The sequence below is a fragment of the Saimiri boliviensis genome, chromosome 1 (genome assembly GCF_048565385.1).
Source record: "Saimiri boliviensis isolate mSaiBol1 chromosome 1, mSaiBol1.pri, whole genome shotgun sequence".
In the NCBI taxonomy this organism is placed as follows: domain Eukaryota; kingdom Metazoa; phylum Chordata; class Mammalia; order Primates; family Cebidae; genus Saimiri; species Saimiri boliviensis.
In genome coordinates, this window is record NC_133449.1 from 23,630,834 (window position 1) to 23,647,836 (window position 17,003).

Sequence of the window (17,003 nt, forward strand, 5' to 3'; positions counted from 1 at the left end):
TAATGTGAACAGTGCTGCAGCAAACATGGGAGTGCAGGTTTTTCTTCAACATACTAATTTTCTTTCTTTTGAGTATGTACACAACAGTGGGATTGCTGGATCATGTGATAGGTCTATTTGTAGTTTTTCGAGGCTCCTCCAAACTGTTCTCTGTAGTAGTTGTACTCATTTACATTCACACCAACAGTGTACAAGATTTCTCTTTTCTCTACATCCTTGCCAGCATTTGTTCTTACCTGACCTTTAGATATAAGCCATTTTAACTGGAGTGAGATGATATCTCATTGAAGTTTTTTCTTTTTCTTTTTTTTTTTTTTTTTTGAGATGGAGTCTCACTCTGTCACCCAAGCTGTAGTGCAGTGGCCTCTGCCTCCTGGGTTCAAGCAATTCTCCTTTCTCAGTCTCCCAAGTAGCTGGGACTAGAGGTACACACCACCATGCCCAGCTAATTTTTGTATTTTTAGTAGAGATGGGTTTTCACTATATTGGTCAGGCTGGTCTCGAACTCCTAACCTCAGGTGATCCACCTGCCTTGGCCTCTCAAAGTGCAGATGTGAGCCACCATGCCTGGCTTGTGGTTAATCTGTAATAAGGCTTTCCTTCTCTCAAAAATTTGATGCCATAGTATTGGCTTCTGTGTGTATCAGCCAGCATGAGCCACCACACCCAGCCTACTTTCTTTCTTTTTATTTTTTGTAAATCCGTTGTTGGTTTTTTGATTTGTGGTTATCATGAGGCTTGCAAATGCTATCTTATAACCCATTATTTTTATTTATTTATTTATTTTTAAAAGACAGGGTTTCGCCATGTTGGCCAGGCTAGTCTTGAACTCCTGACCTTAGGTGATTCACCTGTCTCGGCCTCCCAAAGTGCTGCGATTACAGGCGTGATCCACCACGCCGGGCCATAACCCATTATTTTTAACTGACGGCAACTTAAAACTGACTGCATATACAAACACGCAAAAAGAAAACTGGTGAAAACACTATACTTTAACTTTGTCCCCCTACTTTTTAACTTGTTTCCCTTTGTGTCTTATTGTACTATTTCTTCAAAAGTTATTGTAACTATTTTTGATTGGTTCATCATTTAGTCTTTCTATTTAAGAGTAGTTTACACACCACCTTTGCAGTGTTATATTATTCTGTACTTTTCTGTGTGCTTACTATTACCAGTCAGTTTTGTATCTAGAGATGATTTCTTCTTGCTTATTAACATCCCTTTCTTTCAGATTAAAGAACTCCCTTTAGCATTTCATATAGGACAAGTTTGGTGTTGATGAAATCCCTTAGCTTTTGTTTGTCTGGGAAGGTCTTTATTTCTCCTTTGTGCTTGAAGGATATTTTTTTTGGATAACACTATTCGAGGGTAAAAGTTTTTTTCTGTCAGCACTCTATTTCTTTATTTTATAAATTTTTTTTGAGACAGAGTCTCACTCTGTCACCCAGGCTGGAGTGCAGTGGCATAATCTCAACTCACTGCAAGATCTGCCTCCCAGGTCCCAGCGATTCTTGTGCGTCAGCCTCCTCAGTTGCTGGGATTATAGCTGTGCACCACAATACCCAGCTAATTTTTGTATTTTTAATAGAGATGGGGTTTCTTCATGTTGGCTAGGCTGGTCTTGATCCCCTGACCTCAAGTGATCCACCTGCTTCAGCCTCCCAAAATGCTGGGATTATAGCTTTGTACCACTATACCCAGCTAATTTTTGTATTTTTAATAGAGATGGGGTTTCTTCATGTTGGCCAGGCTGGTCTTGATCCCCTGACCTCAAGTGATCCACCTGCTTCAACATCCCAAAATGCTGGGATTACAGGGATTAGCCACCGTATCTGGCCATATCAGCACTTTAAATATGTCATGTCACTCTCTCCTGGCCTGCAAGATTTTCGCTGAAAAGTCTGCCACAAGACATATTGGAACTCCATTGTATGTTTATTTGTTTCTTCCTCTTGCTGCTTTTAGGATCCTTTCTTTATTCTTGATCTTTAGGAGTTTGATTATTAAATGCCTAGAGGTTGTCTTCTTTGGGTTAAATCTGCTTGATGTTCTGTAACTTTCTTCTACTGGAATATAGATATCTTTCTCTAGGGTTGGGAAGTTCTCTGTTATTATCTCTTTGAATAAACTGTCTACTTCTATCTCCATCTCCTCTGTAAGGCCAATAACTCTTAGATTTGTACTTTTGAGACTATTTTCTGGTCTTCTAGATGTGTTTCATTGTTTTTTATTCTTTTTTCTTTTGTCTCCTCTGAGTGTCTATTTTCAAATAGCCTGTCTTCAACCTCACTAATACTTTTTTCTGTTTGATCAATTCTGCTATTAAAAGACTCTGATATATTCTTCAGCATGTCAGTTGCATTTTTCAACTCTAGTATTTCTGTTTGATTCTTTTTTTTTTTGAGACAGAGTCTTGCTCTGTTGCCTAGGCTGGAGTGCATTGGTGTGATCTCAACTCACTGCAACCCCTGACTCTTGGGTTCAAGTGATTCTCATCCCTCAGCCTCCCAAGTAGCTGGAATTACAGGCACCCGCCACCACACCTGGCTAATTTTTTCTATTTTTAGTAAAGATGGGGTTTCACCATGTTGGCCAGCTTGGTCTTGAACTCTTGACATCAGGTGATCCACCTGCCTTGGTCTTCCAAAGTTCTGGGATTACAAGCATGAGCCACTGCGTCCAGCCTCATTATGAAATTTTTTTGCGATTTTTTTTTTTTTTTGACAAAGTCTCACTCTGTCACCAGGCTGGAATGCAGTGGTGCAATCTTGGCTCATTGCAATCTCTGCCTCCTGGGTTCAAGCATTCCCTGCCTCAGCTTCCCGAGTAGCTGGGACTTACAGGTGTGCACCATCATGCCCAGCTAATTTTTTATATTTTAATAGAGACGGGGTTTCACCATGTTGGCCAAGGTGGTCTCGATCTCCTCACCTCATGATCCGCCTACCTTGGCCATCCAAAGTGCTGGGATTACAGGCGTCAGCCACAGTGTCCAGCTGTGATTTTTTTTTTTTTTTTTTTAGCTCATTAGCTATCATTAGTGGTAGTGTATTTTATGTGTTTCTTTGTGGCCCAAGACATTTTTTTTTTTTTTTTTTTTTTTTTTTTTTTTTGAGGCAGAGTCTTGCTCTATCTCCCAGGCTGGTGTGCAGTGGCACTATCTCAGCTCACTGCAACTTCTGCCTCCCAGGTTTGAGAGATTCTCCTGACTCAGCACCCCCACACCCCCGCCTGAGTTAGCTGGGATTACAGGATTACAGTCATGCACCATCACGCCTGGCTAATTTTTGTATTTGTTTGTTTTTTTTGTTTTTTGTTTTTTTTTGAGACAGAGTCTCACTCTGTCAGCCAGGCTGGAGTGCAGTGGCATCTGTCAGCCAGGCTGGAGTGCAGTGGCATGATCTCAGCTCACTGAAATCTTTGTCTCCTGGGCTCAAGCAATTCTCCTGCCTCAGCCTCCTGAATAGTTGGGATTACAGGCATGTGCCACAGTGGCAGGCTAACTTTTGCATTTTTAGTGGAGATGGGGTTTCACCATGTTGGCCAGGCCGGTCTTGAACTCCTAACCTCATGCGATCCACCTGCCTTGGCTTCCCAAAGTGCTGGGATTACAGGCATGAGCCACCGTGCCCAGCCAATTATTTGTAATTATTTTAATTTCTTTGTTAAATTTATGTGATAGAATTTGAAATTCCTTCTCTGTGTTATCATGAATTTCTGAGTTTCTTCAGAGTAGCTATTTTGAATTCTCTGTTTGAGGGGTCATGTATCTCTGTTTATCCAGGATTGGTCCCTGGGGCCTTGTTCAGTTCATTTGATATGTCTATATTTTCCTGGATGGTGTTGATGCTTACAGATATTTGTCAGTGTCTGAGCATTGAAGAGTTAGGTAATGTAGTCTTCACAGTCTGGGCTTGTCCTTCTTGGGAAGGCTTTTCAGATATTTGAGGGGATTTGGGCCCCAAACCCAATAGTACTGCGGTTTTTGCAGACTCACAGAGGTATTGCCTTGGTAGACTTTGATAAGATCCAGAAGAGTTATATGGTTCCTAGGCAGAGACTCCTGACGTTTCCCCCAACCTTCTCCTAAACAAGCAGAGTCTCTTTCTCTGTGCTGAGCCACCTGGAGCTGGGGGTGTCATGATGCAAGCACCCCTGTGACCACCATCACTGGTGCTGCATTGGGTCAGACCTGAAGACAGTACAGCACTAGGTCTTGCACAAGGCCCTTCCCTTCAGGGGGGTGAGTTCCCCCACGTCCTGGGCAGAGATGCTGTCTGGGAGCCAAGGCTTGAAGTGAAAATACCTTAGTTTACCTGATGTTCTTTCCTACGCCAGCTAAGCTGGCATTCCTACCAAAATACAAAACCGTTTCCACTCTTGCCTCTCCTTTCCACAGGCAGAGGATCCTCTCCCTGTGGCCACCACCACCACTGGTCTATGGGGATTCTGCCAGGTCACCACTGATGTTTACTTAAAGCCCAAGAGCTCTTCCTTCAGCTTGTGAATGCTACCAGGCCTGGGACTCACCCTTCGGGGCTCTGGGCTCCCATTTGGTCTAGGGCAGGTCCAGAAATGCTTTCCGAGAGCCCAGGCCCAGACTCAAGGACCTAAAAAGCCTGCTTGTTGCTCTATCCTACTATGACTGAGCTGGTACCTAAGGTACAAAACAAAGTTCCCTTTTCTCTTTCCTTTGTTTTTCTCGAACAAAAGGAGTCTTTCACCATAGCCACCACAGCTGGGAATGTGCTGGGTCACTACTAAAGCCAGCACATCTCAGAGCCCAGGGCCCATGGTGTACTCCCTGCGTATCGCTGCTGCTTGTTATTCAAGGCCCAAGGGCTCTTTAGTCAGCAGATGATGAATCCTGCCAGGGTTGGGTCCTTCCCTTCAAGGCAGCAGATACTCTTTTGACCAGGGATGTGTCTAGAGATGTCATCCCAGAGGTAGGGCCTGGAATGGGGACCCAAAACTCTACCTGCTATCCTGTCCTACTGTGGCTGAGCTGGTATCCAAGATGCAGGAAAAAGTCCTCTTTACTCTTCACTCTCCTCCCTTTAAGCAGAAGGAAGGTGTCACCTTTGGAGTTGCTGCAAGCTGCACTGCCTGAGGTTGTGGGAGGGATGGCACAAGCATTCCCTCAGCCATGCCAGCTGGTGTCTCCCTAGATCATATGCCAAACCAGTTTTCTGGCTCAGCTCAGCCCAGTACCGGGTGTTGCCTAGGAATTACAGTCCCTGTTCCTAGACTGTCTTTCAAGTTTACCTAGGAGCCCAGGGTACTTCAGCCCACAATGGTGAGGCTTGTGGGGAAACTCAAGTTCCAGTCACTGGGATGGGCACTTGCTCTCTGGCTAAGGCTGGTCCAAATGTTTGCTTCCTGCATGGGTACTGGCTGAGCCCAGCATGGCTTTATTCTTTGTTGTGACAGAGCAGAACCAAATTCAATGTAAGTCCGCTAGTCACTGGGCTCACCCTCCCCAAATGCAAGATTCTCTGTAACACATGGCCATGACTGGGGAATAGGAGAGGGGTGGCATCAGTGATTCAAGGCTGTCCTTCCTGCCCTCCTCAATGCCTCTTTTAGTGATACTAAGTTAAAACGAGGTACTGTGATTGCTTACCTGATTTTTCGATCTTGTGGTGGTGCGTTTCCGTGTGCAGAAAGATATTCAAATTTGTTGTTTTAGCAGGGAGAATAAAGGGTATGGGCTTCTATTCTGCCATCTTGCTCTACCCCTAGCATCTTTTCTTATGCTTCTCTGCTATATGCTATTTTAATGTGTCTGTTTGCCATCTGTATATCTTCTTTGGTGAGGTGTCTGTTGTTCAGATGATTTGATCATTTTGAAAATGGGTTGTTTGTTCTCTTATTGTTGAGTGTTGTAAGAGTTTTTTGTATATTTTGGATATAAGTCTCTTACCAGGTATATATTTTGCAAATAATTTAATCCCAGTCTATGGGCTTGTCTTTTTATTCTCATAACATTGTCTTTTGCAGAGCACACATTTTAAATTTTAATGAAGTCCAGCTAATCATCATTTTTGTTTCTTTTTTTTTTTATCTGAGCATGAGAGCACCAGAGGAGAAAGAGAGGAAGCCGCCTTTTCCTCTCATGTTCTACCAAAGGCAAAATAGTTTTTGTGTCCTGCCTCTCGTGGGAGGGACTTGTCTTTGTTTGGAATTATGTTTACTTCTTTGCCTTGAGACCTGATGGGCTCAATAAAAGTTGTGTTTTTGTAGATCATCTGACCTTTTTTTGCCCATGGGGTTAGAGCACCATTATTTCTAGAGCATCATTATTTCTATTTTAGGATGCTTTCTAATCCTAAGTGGAAGCAGAACTAAAATAATTCTGTTTGTTATTTTTTTTTAAAATGGCCACAAATGGCATTGTGAATGTTACATAAGACAGAAGTAAACCTTAAGACAGAATTCTGAAAGAATGGCTGTTACTTTATTTCTTTGTCTACTTTGAGCGTCATAATCCTAGCTCTAATCATTAAATAGGGTCCACTCAAACCAGGAGTCTATTTATAATAGATTGAACTCTGATAATGTATTAAGATGATGATATTTAGAATATTGATTTATAGTGAGCAATTAATGGGCATACAGTGAATTCCAGTCACGCTGTTTGTTTACACTCTTACTAAGGTGCTGGTGGTGACTAATGTAAGGAAAAGCTAAGGAAAATATCCTCTTTAGATGATTGTCAGATTCTCTTCTGTGACCTCATACTTCTCTAGCCTGATGGGGCTGGCATGTTTGGGGGTGACTGGCTTTTTATACGAGCCCTGTTACTGAATCTTAGTCTTTACACACTAAGCAGGTGTGTACCAGAAGTCATTGAAGACCATGCTGATATTTTTAACCCTATGGAGGAACAGTTTCTCTCCAACATGTTTTTCAAATTTTGAAGATAATTGTGATGCTGCTTTTCAGTCTCCATCCTGAACACTTGGGGTCCATATCCCATACTGTTAAGCAGAAGGTGCTGATGGGACCAGGAGCCTGAGAGTGGGAGGAAGCTCAAGTGCTTAACCACTACGATAGTTCTGGAATGTCTTCATGAGACAGAGGAGACTGGAGCAGGATGAATGTGGCTTCTGTGTTCCAGTCACAAATATTCAGCTGTCTATTTTCCACACATAAGTCAAACTCAACCTACCCAAAAGCAAGCGAGTCATGCTTGTAATCTTATGCATATAACTTGCTTTTTTTGTGTTCCTGGTTGTAAGAAATATCAGGATTCTTCTATCTCTCATTATCCCTTTACTTAATCCAGCACTGGGCTCTGTCCTATCTATTCCTAAATCGTTTTCTAATTTGCCCCTTATGGCCAGGTGTGGTGGCTCACACCTGTAATCCCAGCACTTTGGGAGTCTGAGGTGGGTGGATCACCTGAGGTCAGGAGTTCAAGACCAAACTAGCCAACATGGTGAAATTCTCTCTCTACTAAAATTACAAAAAATTAGTCAGGGCATGATGGCATGTACCTGTAATCCCAGCCACTCTGGAGGCTGAGGCTGGAGAATTGCTTGAACCTGGGAGGCAGAGGTTGCAGCGAGCTGAGGTTGGGCCATTGCACTCCAGCCTGGGCAACAAGAGTAAAACTCTATCTCGAAAAATAATAATAATAAATTTCCCCTTCCTAAACATTCCCATAAACCAAATTCCCATTTTTACATCCAATCTATAACATTTATTATTTATTGAGCTCCTATGTACCAGACACTGTTATATACTTCTTCTTGCTCCTAGCTTTTTGTTTTATTCATCTTTTGTATATTTTTTTGTTTCAATTTCATTTAGTTCTGCTCTGATCTTTGTTATTTCTCTTCTGCTGGGTTTGGGTTTAAATTGTCCTTGTTTCTCCAGTTCTGTGAGGTGTGGCCTTAGATTGTCTAATTGTGCTCTTTCAGACTTTGTGATGTAGGCTTTCCTTTAAGCACCACTGTTGGGAAAAGCAGCAAAGGAGAAAGGACTTACAGAATGCCTACATAGATTGGTTATGAGTAACACATAAACAAGGAACAACAAACTGCAGAAGGCTGCAGGAGGCCTCTGAGGAGGAGGGCCTCTCCACACCTCATGTTCTGGTGCAGGGTGTCCTAGGCTCTGCTACTATAAACATTGCGCTCAAGGATGTAAAACCCTTTTGTAGCACTATAAAGTAGCCAGACTTGTAGGTTCTTTGTAAGGCCTGTGTTCCACATAGATAATAGGCTAAAGATAACCACATGTTCTTGTTTTGTGAAACTCCCAAACTGCCACTGTTATCAGTCCTTAGAATGACACACCAGTTCCGGTTCACTGATTCACTCCACCGTCACCGTCACCGTCTCCCCACCATCACTCCGCCCCTACCCTATAGATCAAAGTGATTGTAATCAATAAACAGTGTGGATGCTCAGAGCTCGGGGCCTTCACTGCCTCCTCCAAAGTAATGAGTGATGGTCCCCTGGTCCCACTATCTCTCTTAATCTGTCTTTTTCTCATTCCTTTGTCGCCACTGAACTCGGGGTACCCATGGGTGATATAGGGCTGGCTCCCTACATTCTGGCACCCAACGTGTAGGGCTCATGGATTCCCTACACACCACTTTTGCTGAATCCCAAGGGTTACGATAGGTTGTGTCACTATTATCCTTCAGTCCAAAGAATTTTAAAATTTTCATCTTGATTTCATTGTTGACCCAGTGATGATTCAGGAGCAGATTATTTAATTTCCATGTATTTGCATGGTTTTGAGGGTTCCTTTTGGAGTTGATTTCCAATTTTATTCCACTGTGGTCTGAGAGAGTACTTGATATAATTTTGATTTTCTTAAATTTACTGACACTTGTTTTGTGGCCTATTATGTGGTTTATCTTGGAGAACATTTTATGTGCTGATCAACAGAATGAGTTATACACTTCTTAACATGTACTAATTTTGTTTTATCTTTATAGAAACTTTATTTGATAGGTACTATTACACAGATGACTTAAGTACCTTGTCAATTTCAGAGCAGTGTTTTTTAGCTTTGGCTTTATATCGGAATATCCTGGAACGTTAAGAAAAAAATTCTGGCCAGGCATGGTGGCTCATGCCTGTAATCCCAGCACTTTGGGAGGCCAAGATGGGTGGATTATCTGAGGTCAGGAGTTTGAGACCAGCCTGGCAAACATGGTGAAAGCCTGTCTCTACTAAAAATACAAAAATTAGCTGGGCATGGTGGTGCACACCTGTAATCCCAGCTACTCAGGAGGCTGGGGCAGGAAAATCACTTGAACTTGGGAAGTGGAGATGCAGTGAGCCAAGATCATGCCACTCTAGCCTGGGCAACAGAATGAGACTCTGTCTCTAAATCAATCAATCAATAAAACTCAGATAGCCAAGCCATACCCTAGACAAATGAAGTCAGAATCTCTGAGGGTGGGACCTAGAAATGAGTCTTTTTTAAAGATCCTCAGATGATTCCAATACACACCAGGTTGAAATGACTTATTTATAGCCATAATGTGGTAGACTCAGAAACTGAACTCAGGTCTCTGACTCCATAGTCTACATTCTGAAACACAGTTCCATACTTTCCCTTATGTTGCATGGTGCTACTGGGGTGAAATGTGGCATGTCATGTTACTGCCCAATTTAATGTCTTTAGTGATTCCTGTGTCCCTCTGTTAAATGTGATCTCTTTAGTATGACATATAAGATTGGGCTGATTTTTCTCTACCTTCTACTCTTTACTCCAACAATACCAGGTCTTCCACAACTACCTAAATAAATGGTATTCTTCACACATCTGTGCCTTTGTACAATCTGGGCTTTCTCTCTGACCTTCCTTTTTTGGGGGGGAAAACGTTGTTTCCAAGACTCTCTTAAAATGCCACTTTAAAAATTCCTCTCTGAAGTCGTTCCAAACCACCTCCTTATACTAGGCTGCACAGAGTAGTCTCTCTTTTGTCCCACCATGTACTTTTTCATGGATCACACAGTTTTCACCTGTTTACTTGTTTGTGTAATGAATGAATGAAAGACCAGTCATTGATTAAGTCTGTGAATCTAGGTTGTAGCCATTTTGCAAAGAATCTTCACTACTAGCTAACGAGTTGGGAGTTTATCATGTAGGGAATGGGGAGTCAGGATAGCTGAGGAGGGAGTGAGATGCTGGAGATGATGTTTTTACAAACTTTAATCTGACCTGTGAGGTATATGACAGTTTGGATATAGGATAGGACTGGAGGCTGGAGATCACTGAAGAGTTAAAAAAAAATAAGAATCCACATTTGTGGCAATAAGAGTCTTAGTCAGGATGGTGGCAAGAGGAATGAAACAAAGGAATTGATATGATGACACAAGGGAATTCTAGATTTTGGTGACTACATTTGGAAGGCCAGGGAGAACTGAGAGTCAGGAAGGAGTTCGAAGTTTTGAGAATTGTTATTGTATGTAATAGTTTACTGGGCTTGCCATAACAAAGTACTACAAACTGAGCACCTTGAAAACAATAGGAATCTATTCTCCACAGTCCTGGAGGCTGGAAGGCTAACATCAAGGTATTAGCAGGGCCCCTGTCTCTGAAGGCTTCCTGTCTCTTTCCTAGCTACTGGTGGTTGCAGCAATCCTTGGTGTTCCTTGGTTTATAGCCTTATCTCGGCAGTCTCTGTCTCCATCTTCACATTGTCTTTTCTCTGTGTCTGTGTCCAAATTCCCCTCTTCTGATAAGGACACCTGTCAGTGGGATAGGGTTTACCACCCTAATTCAGTATTACCTCATTTTAACCTGATAATACCTACAAAGATCCTATTTCCAAATAAGGTCACATTTGTAGATGCCAGGGATTAGGATTGGAAGATATTTTTCTCGGTGCACACAGTTCATCCTCTAACATTACATTAATTCATCCATCAAAGAATCATGTATTGAGTTTTAATTGCCGTTAAAGAGTTCACAATCTAATAGAGAAGACAGATATTTAAACAGATCATTCTATAACAATGTGGTAAACACAATAATGCTGATATGCACATATTATTATGGACACACAAAGAAGAGTCAGCTAGCCTAACAGAAAGCAGACAAAGGTAGAACCTTGGATAAAAATAGAAAAATGAGGAGGAACAACAACAACAGTTTCTTGGGATTTAAATCACTCAATGCTTTGTTTTATAGTTTTATTAATTTAATAAATGATCTCTAGTGTGGGTACATCTAAAGGGAAACATCCCATCTGAAGTTACCAATAGGAGTTCTGTACAGTTATGTAGCAGATATAGATATGGAAGACAGCTACAAACAGGAAAGAATTTAATATGTATCCTGTCCCTCCTTCCATTTTATACCAAATTTCTGGGATCATTTTCTTTTTTTCTGAAGTTCAGCCCTTAAAATTCAATTTTTGTTTACCTTTAAAGATAAGTTGATGAGCACACAATTCTAGGTTGACATTTATTTCTCTTAATGTTTTAAAGACATAATTCTCTTGTTTTTTGGCCTCTATTGTTTTTGAGAAGTCTGCTGTCATTCTGATTTTTTGTCCTTTTTCTGTGGCTGCTGTTAAGATCTTCTCTTTGTCTTTAGGTGTCCTGCATTCTCACTGCTGGTGTCTGGGTATCGGTTTTGGTTTTTGGTTTTTGTTGTTGTTGTTTTGATTTGTCACTCGGACTGGAGTGCGGTGGTGCGATCTTGACTCACTGCAGCCTCTACCTCCTGGGCTCAAGCGATCACCACTTCTCACCTCCCCAAGTAGATGAAACTACAGGCATGCACCACCACAACCAGCTAATTTTTGTATTTTCAGTAGAGATGAGGTTTCACCATGTTGTCCAGGCTGGTCTTGAACTCCTGGACTCAAGCAATCTGCCCACCTCAGTCTCCCAAAGTCCTGGAATTACAAATATGAGTCACTGCATCTGGCTGGATTTCTTTTTATTTAACCTACTGCTATATATGTTGTGCTTCCTAGATCTCTGTAATCATGTTTATCATCACTTCAGGAAAATATAGAGCAATTATCATTTTAAACATAGCTTTTTCTTCATTCTTTGCATTCTGCTTCTGGGCTCAGATGAGATATATTAGGCCTTCTTATTATCTTAATATCTTTTTTAATATTCTTCAAATTTTCCATTTCCTTTGGTAATTTCTTTGTATATATTTTCCAGTTTGCTAATTCTTTCTTCACTGTGTTTAATATTAAGATTTTAATTTCTTAAATTTCCTTTTTCCCCCCATTATGCTTGTTCATTCCCAATAGGTCCTTAGTGCTTTCATATCTTGGTGATTGGATCCTTTTCTTCCTCAAGCATTTCACACATTGCTATACTACATTCTATGTTTTCTTTGTGCCAGCAAAATGTATGTTCTACACAGGGCCAGTATCACCCTTCCAGTCAATCCTTGCATGGGTGCAAGATTGGAGGACTCTAAGGTACCTGTCTGCCACCCCATGGCAAGGGACCGGGAAGTAGAATGTTTGGATTTTCTCTGGAGAAAAGCATTTTACATAATGCTTATAAACAACACAATCTCTGTGGCTTCTTTTTACTTTAGAGTTTAAGCTCTTGTGGATAGGGATTACTTTAAACTTTGCTTATAGCTGATCCTTGCTTCTCAGTAAATAGTAAATCAATCTACATCATGGTTTCAGAAACTCTAAAACAACTAATTTCATCCAAGAATGTATACCAGTTTGGAGAATGATGTTTTGGTCTCTATATTTAGCAGTCAACATATAATAATAATTCCTATATAAATGTGAGTTAGTATTGTTTTCAAAACATTCTCATAACACAAGGTGCGTGGCTCATGCCTATAATCTCAGCACTTTGGGAGGCCAAGGCAGGAGGATCACTTGAGGCCAGGAGTTTGAGACCAGCCTGGGCAACATGTCAGGACCCCATCTCTACAGAAAATAAAAATAAATCCCGTGGCATGGTGGTGCATGTCTGTAGTCCCAGCTACTTGAGAAGGCGGCTGAAGTGGGAGGGATCTCTTAAGCCCAGGAGATTGAGGCTGCAGGGAGCTGTGATCACAACCACTGCACTGCAACCTGAGCAACAGAGATCCTATCTCAAAAAAACAACAGCAAAAAAGAACAAAAAACCTTCTCACACTTGTTATCTTGTTAAAGGTTAAAGGTGAAAGTGAATTTTAACAACTGTAGTTTTGATCTGAAACCCTTGGCAAGAACTCCTTCTCTTCTGGAATCCCAGGAAGAAAGAAAAGCAGTTATTTACAAGTAAGTCTGCTCTTCCATAGCTTTGCTCGTCTTTCGCTAAGATGCTAGGCTGTGCTGCCATCCCCTGCCATCCTTTCATGTTGCTGAGACAGTGCTGAGGCACACACCAGGCTGCACAGCAGCAGGACACCAGGCATCTCCCACCACTGTGTCTGGTGAGGTTGCAACACTCCCCAGGCCTTTCTGGTCTGAAAGAACAAGTAGCTAACACAGAAATAACAAGTGCAGAAATGGGAAAAAAATTGTTAACTTGTGCTAAAGCTAAAAGGGCAGGAGATTTAAAATTGAATTGGAGTAGTATAAATGGAGTTTGGGACTGGTTTTGGTGGGTAGTAGCTGTTACAATATTGTTCCCAGAGTGAAAAGATGCTGTAAACAGAGAATTGGTACATACTATCAAATACTAAGCATGTAATGTGGGGAATCATCTCAGCTAACTAGTTATAGAATTAAAAGTAAGAGATGTCTCTACATAATTATGTAACTTGTAACTATCTGGTTAAAAGTAGTGCTGTCCCTCAGATATTGCTGGAGGGAAAGTAAAATGGTGCAGCAACTCTGGAAAACAGCATGGCAGTCTCTCAAGATGTTAAACATTACATTATTATGTGACCCAGTAATTCCACTCCTGGGTTTCTACTCAGGAGTAATGAAAACATATATCCACATAGAGGCTAGGACATGGATGTTCACAGCATAATTATTCAGAACAACCAAAAAAGCAGAAACAACCCAAATGTCTATCAACTGATGAATGGATAAACAAGATGTGGTATATCCATACAATGGAATATTACTTAGCAATTACAAGAAAGAAATGCTGTTACATGCTGCAGCATAGATGAACTTCAAAACTGTTGTACACAGTGAAGGGAAGCCAATAACAAAAGCCTATGGTATTTTTTTTTTTTTTTTAATGGAGAATGTTCAGAAAAGGCAAATCCAAAGAGAGAAGGTAGATAGTAGTTGCCTAGGGCTGGGGATGGGAGTGGAGAGTGACTTAATGAGCATGGGGCCTTGGGGTTGATGAAAATATTTTAAAATAAGATTGTGGTGGTGGTTGCATAACTCAGTAAATATACTGAAAACCATTGACTGGTATACTCAAAACGAGTGAATTTTATGGCATATAAATTATACCTTATTAAAACTGTTGATAACAATAAAAAAAAGAACCTAGGAAGGTGGAAGAAAAGTGAGCTTATGTGACTCTTTCTAGGAGATCAGCCTTCAATTCTCTGTTTCTAAAAAGTGCCCAAAGTAAGCTGCAGTAGTTTCCTTTTACTGAACAGCTTGGAATTTTTTGAATAAATACAGTGTGGCAGAAGCTGGAGGGCTTTTGGAGATGCTGGTATGACCAGCAGAGAGAATGACTAATTGTCTCTCAAGGACCTGGGAGCTGGGTGATGGCTGGGGTGGGCACTGGCCAACATGGGCTTACTGTCCTTGAGGTGTAGTTTAATCATCTGCTGGGTGCTGGGGTGTCTCTTGAATAGGAGCCACAATTGAGGGAGAAATGGAAGTGTCCAAACTAAGCCCTATTCCTTTGGTAGCTGAAGGCCTTAAAAGATAGAATGATTGATTGAAAAAATAGAACTGAGAATCATTCTTACATATTAGGCTCTAAAGGAGTAAGTTCCTTTGCAATCCCTAATTGCCAGAGTCTCAAATAGACCTGCTTGGGTAAGATTTTAGGATAATTAGCATCTTAATTCTATTTAATTTTGATAAATGATATAAAAGGAGAGATTTTGTTCTCAAATACATCTTCTAGCAGAGCAAGACCCACATGTGAAGGAGAATATTGCATTGTCTGAGTAATGGGGGCTTATGTTTTAGACTAGAGGCTTAAGTCTAGACTCCCTCTGGAAGAAGGAGGAAGACTGGATTCTCTTCTGTGAATAAGGGAAGCATCCCAATTCTGGCAGCAGGGGTGGAAAAGGCATATTTGTCTTTGACAGAGTTAGATCTTCTCAGGGAAGACAAACTGGACAACACTATGAGGGGGTCATTCACTCCAAAGGACCCAAAGCTGCTTGATTCAGCAGCACACAGAGGTTACAGATGAAACTATGACTAGAGCAAGGCAATACTATTTACTTGGGTTTATTTTCACAAAAAAAAGTAAATACGTTTATTTTCACAAAAGTATATAAATTCACATAGAACTCATCAACTTCAAATTTAAATAAAAATAAGTGCTACAATTGAGTTGAGAGTTAAGAGAATTCCTTCCTTTCTGGTTCCTTCTTGCAGAAACAAAGGGTCATCCTGTCTAGAAAAAGAACCGTTGTGTTATCAAAAGGCGAAGAATCCAAGTGCCAAAGAGGCCACCTCTGAAGGGCATTTTTCGTCCTTGAGCCTCAGCCAGGAGGTGGAACAGGAGGAAGACCAGGATGGGTAAGAGCTGGGGCTGTCCCATTTCGTAATACATAAGGCGGCAATCACTGACACCAAAACCTGAGCACCTGGGAACTCTCTCTGTATGGCAGGCTTCCAAGAAGAGAGGAGGCAGTTGGCGATAGGTTAGAAGCAGCTGAGGGGCAGGTGCCCTTTATTCAGAGGGAACAGAGAGAGGTGCTCGGGCCCCCTGGTGGAGCCACGTGATGGGAGTGCCCCTGGTGGGGGGCGGGGCATGCTGTCCAGGATTTCCCCAGCTCTTCTCTTGTTCCGCCATCTCCACCCTGTCTCTACCATTTAACACTTGGTATAGCCAAGCCAGGCCCCACATTTTGTTCCCTTTAAGGCAGTCAAGTTAGGTAGAACATTTTCAAAAGGACCAATACTAAATGAAAGTAGTAAAATTTAACAAGTGAAAGCCCCATATGGAGAGATTGCCAGCAGCAGAGAGGAGCACCTGCACTTCCCTCACTCGGCACCTTCTGACTCCTGATTGCATTAGGGCTGAGCGAGGGCTTGTTCTCTGTGGACCCTGGATTAGGCCCTGTGACTAGTGGAAAGAATCCGGGAGAAAACTCAGGAATAAGATTGGAAAAAGTGAGATTGAGACCAAAATTACTAGAAAGCCTTGGAAGTAAAGGAGGAAAATCAAACTGGAGAACCAGAAAACTCCCAGACCAGTTAATTAAAACCTCGAGTAACCAGGAGATCCAGAGTTTCCTAAATGAATGGGAATTTCTTGCATTTGAAGAGCTGAGAAGAATAATCATGAATTATTCAGGGGCATAAAGAAGAGCTGGCACCGATGTCTCCAGCTGACAAGTTTGCAGGGCTTATACTGGACTCCTAATGAGGCCAACTCAAGGTCAAGGAGCAACCCTGGCCCTATCCTTACAAAGAGGCCCTACACAGCTTTCTGGGATACAGATAAAAGGATGATGCCTTTTCAGGTCCTCTCTGTGCAGACGTGATCATCCCCCCAACTCTTATCAGCCCCTGTCTGCTCTGAGGCTCTGCTATTGGTCCCCAATGTGATCTCCAAGAAGGATTCTCGGGTGTCAGACAAGAGCCCTCCACAGTAAGCTCTGTGCCTATTGTCTGCCGTTGTCTGTGCAGCCCCCAGCCCCTAGCAGCAGCCATCAACCTCTTCTGACCCTGATCTAGATTCTGAACCTAAAGACATTTAGAACCTGGATTCTTGGTTCTGTCTGAATGACCATGCAAGTGGACAACTGTATACCCTGGTGCATGACTCCTTCCTCTGCCAGCCCAACACAATGAAAATAAAATGTGCAGTAAATGAAGAAAAAAAGCCCCAACATTTAAAATGTAAAGTTTATAGAAATATAGGTATTGGGCCAGGTGCCATGGCTTG

The 17,003-nt window shown here is 41.8% G+C and overlaps 1 protein-coding gene across 3 annotated transcripts in view; it reads left to right on the forward strand.

The window, feature by feature from the left end:
* Positions 1–17,003, forward strand: part of FAM228B (family with sequence similarity 228 member B) — a 49,296-nt gene that overhangs the window by 23,060 nt on the left and 9,233 nt on the right. For all 3 annotated transcript variants that reach the window (XM_074394723.1, XM_074394732.1, XM_039474179.2), the window contains 2 exons: positions 13,121–13,228; positions 15,485–15,628. In XM_074394723.1, coding sequence (XP_074250824.1) covers positions 13,121–13,228; positions 15,485–15,628 — 252 coding nt within the window. The remainder of the gene's footprint in view (positions 1–13,120; positions 13,229–15,484; positions 15,629–17,003) is intronic.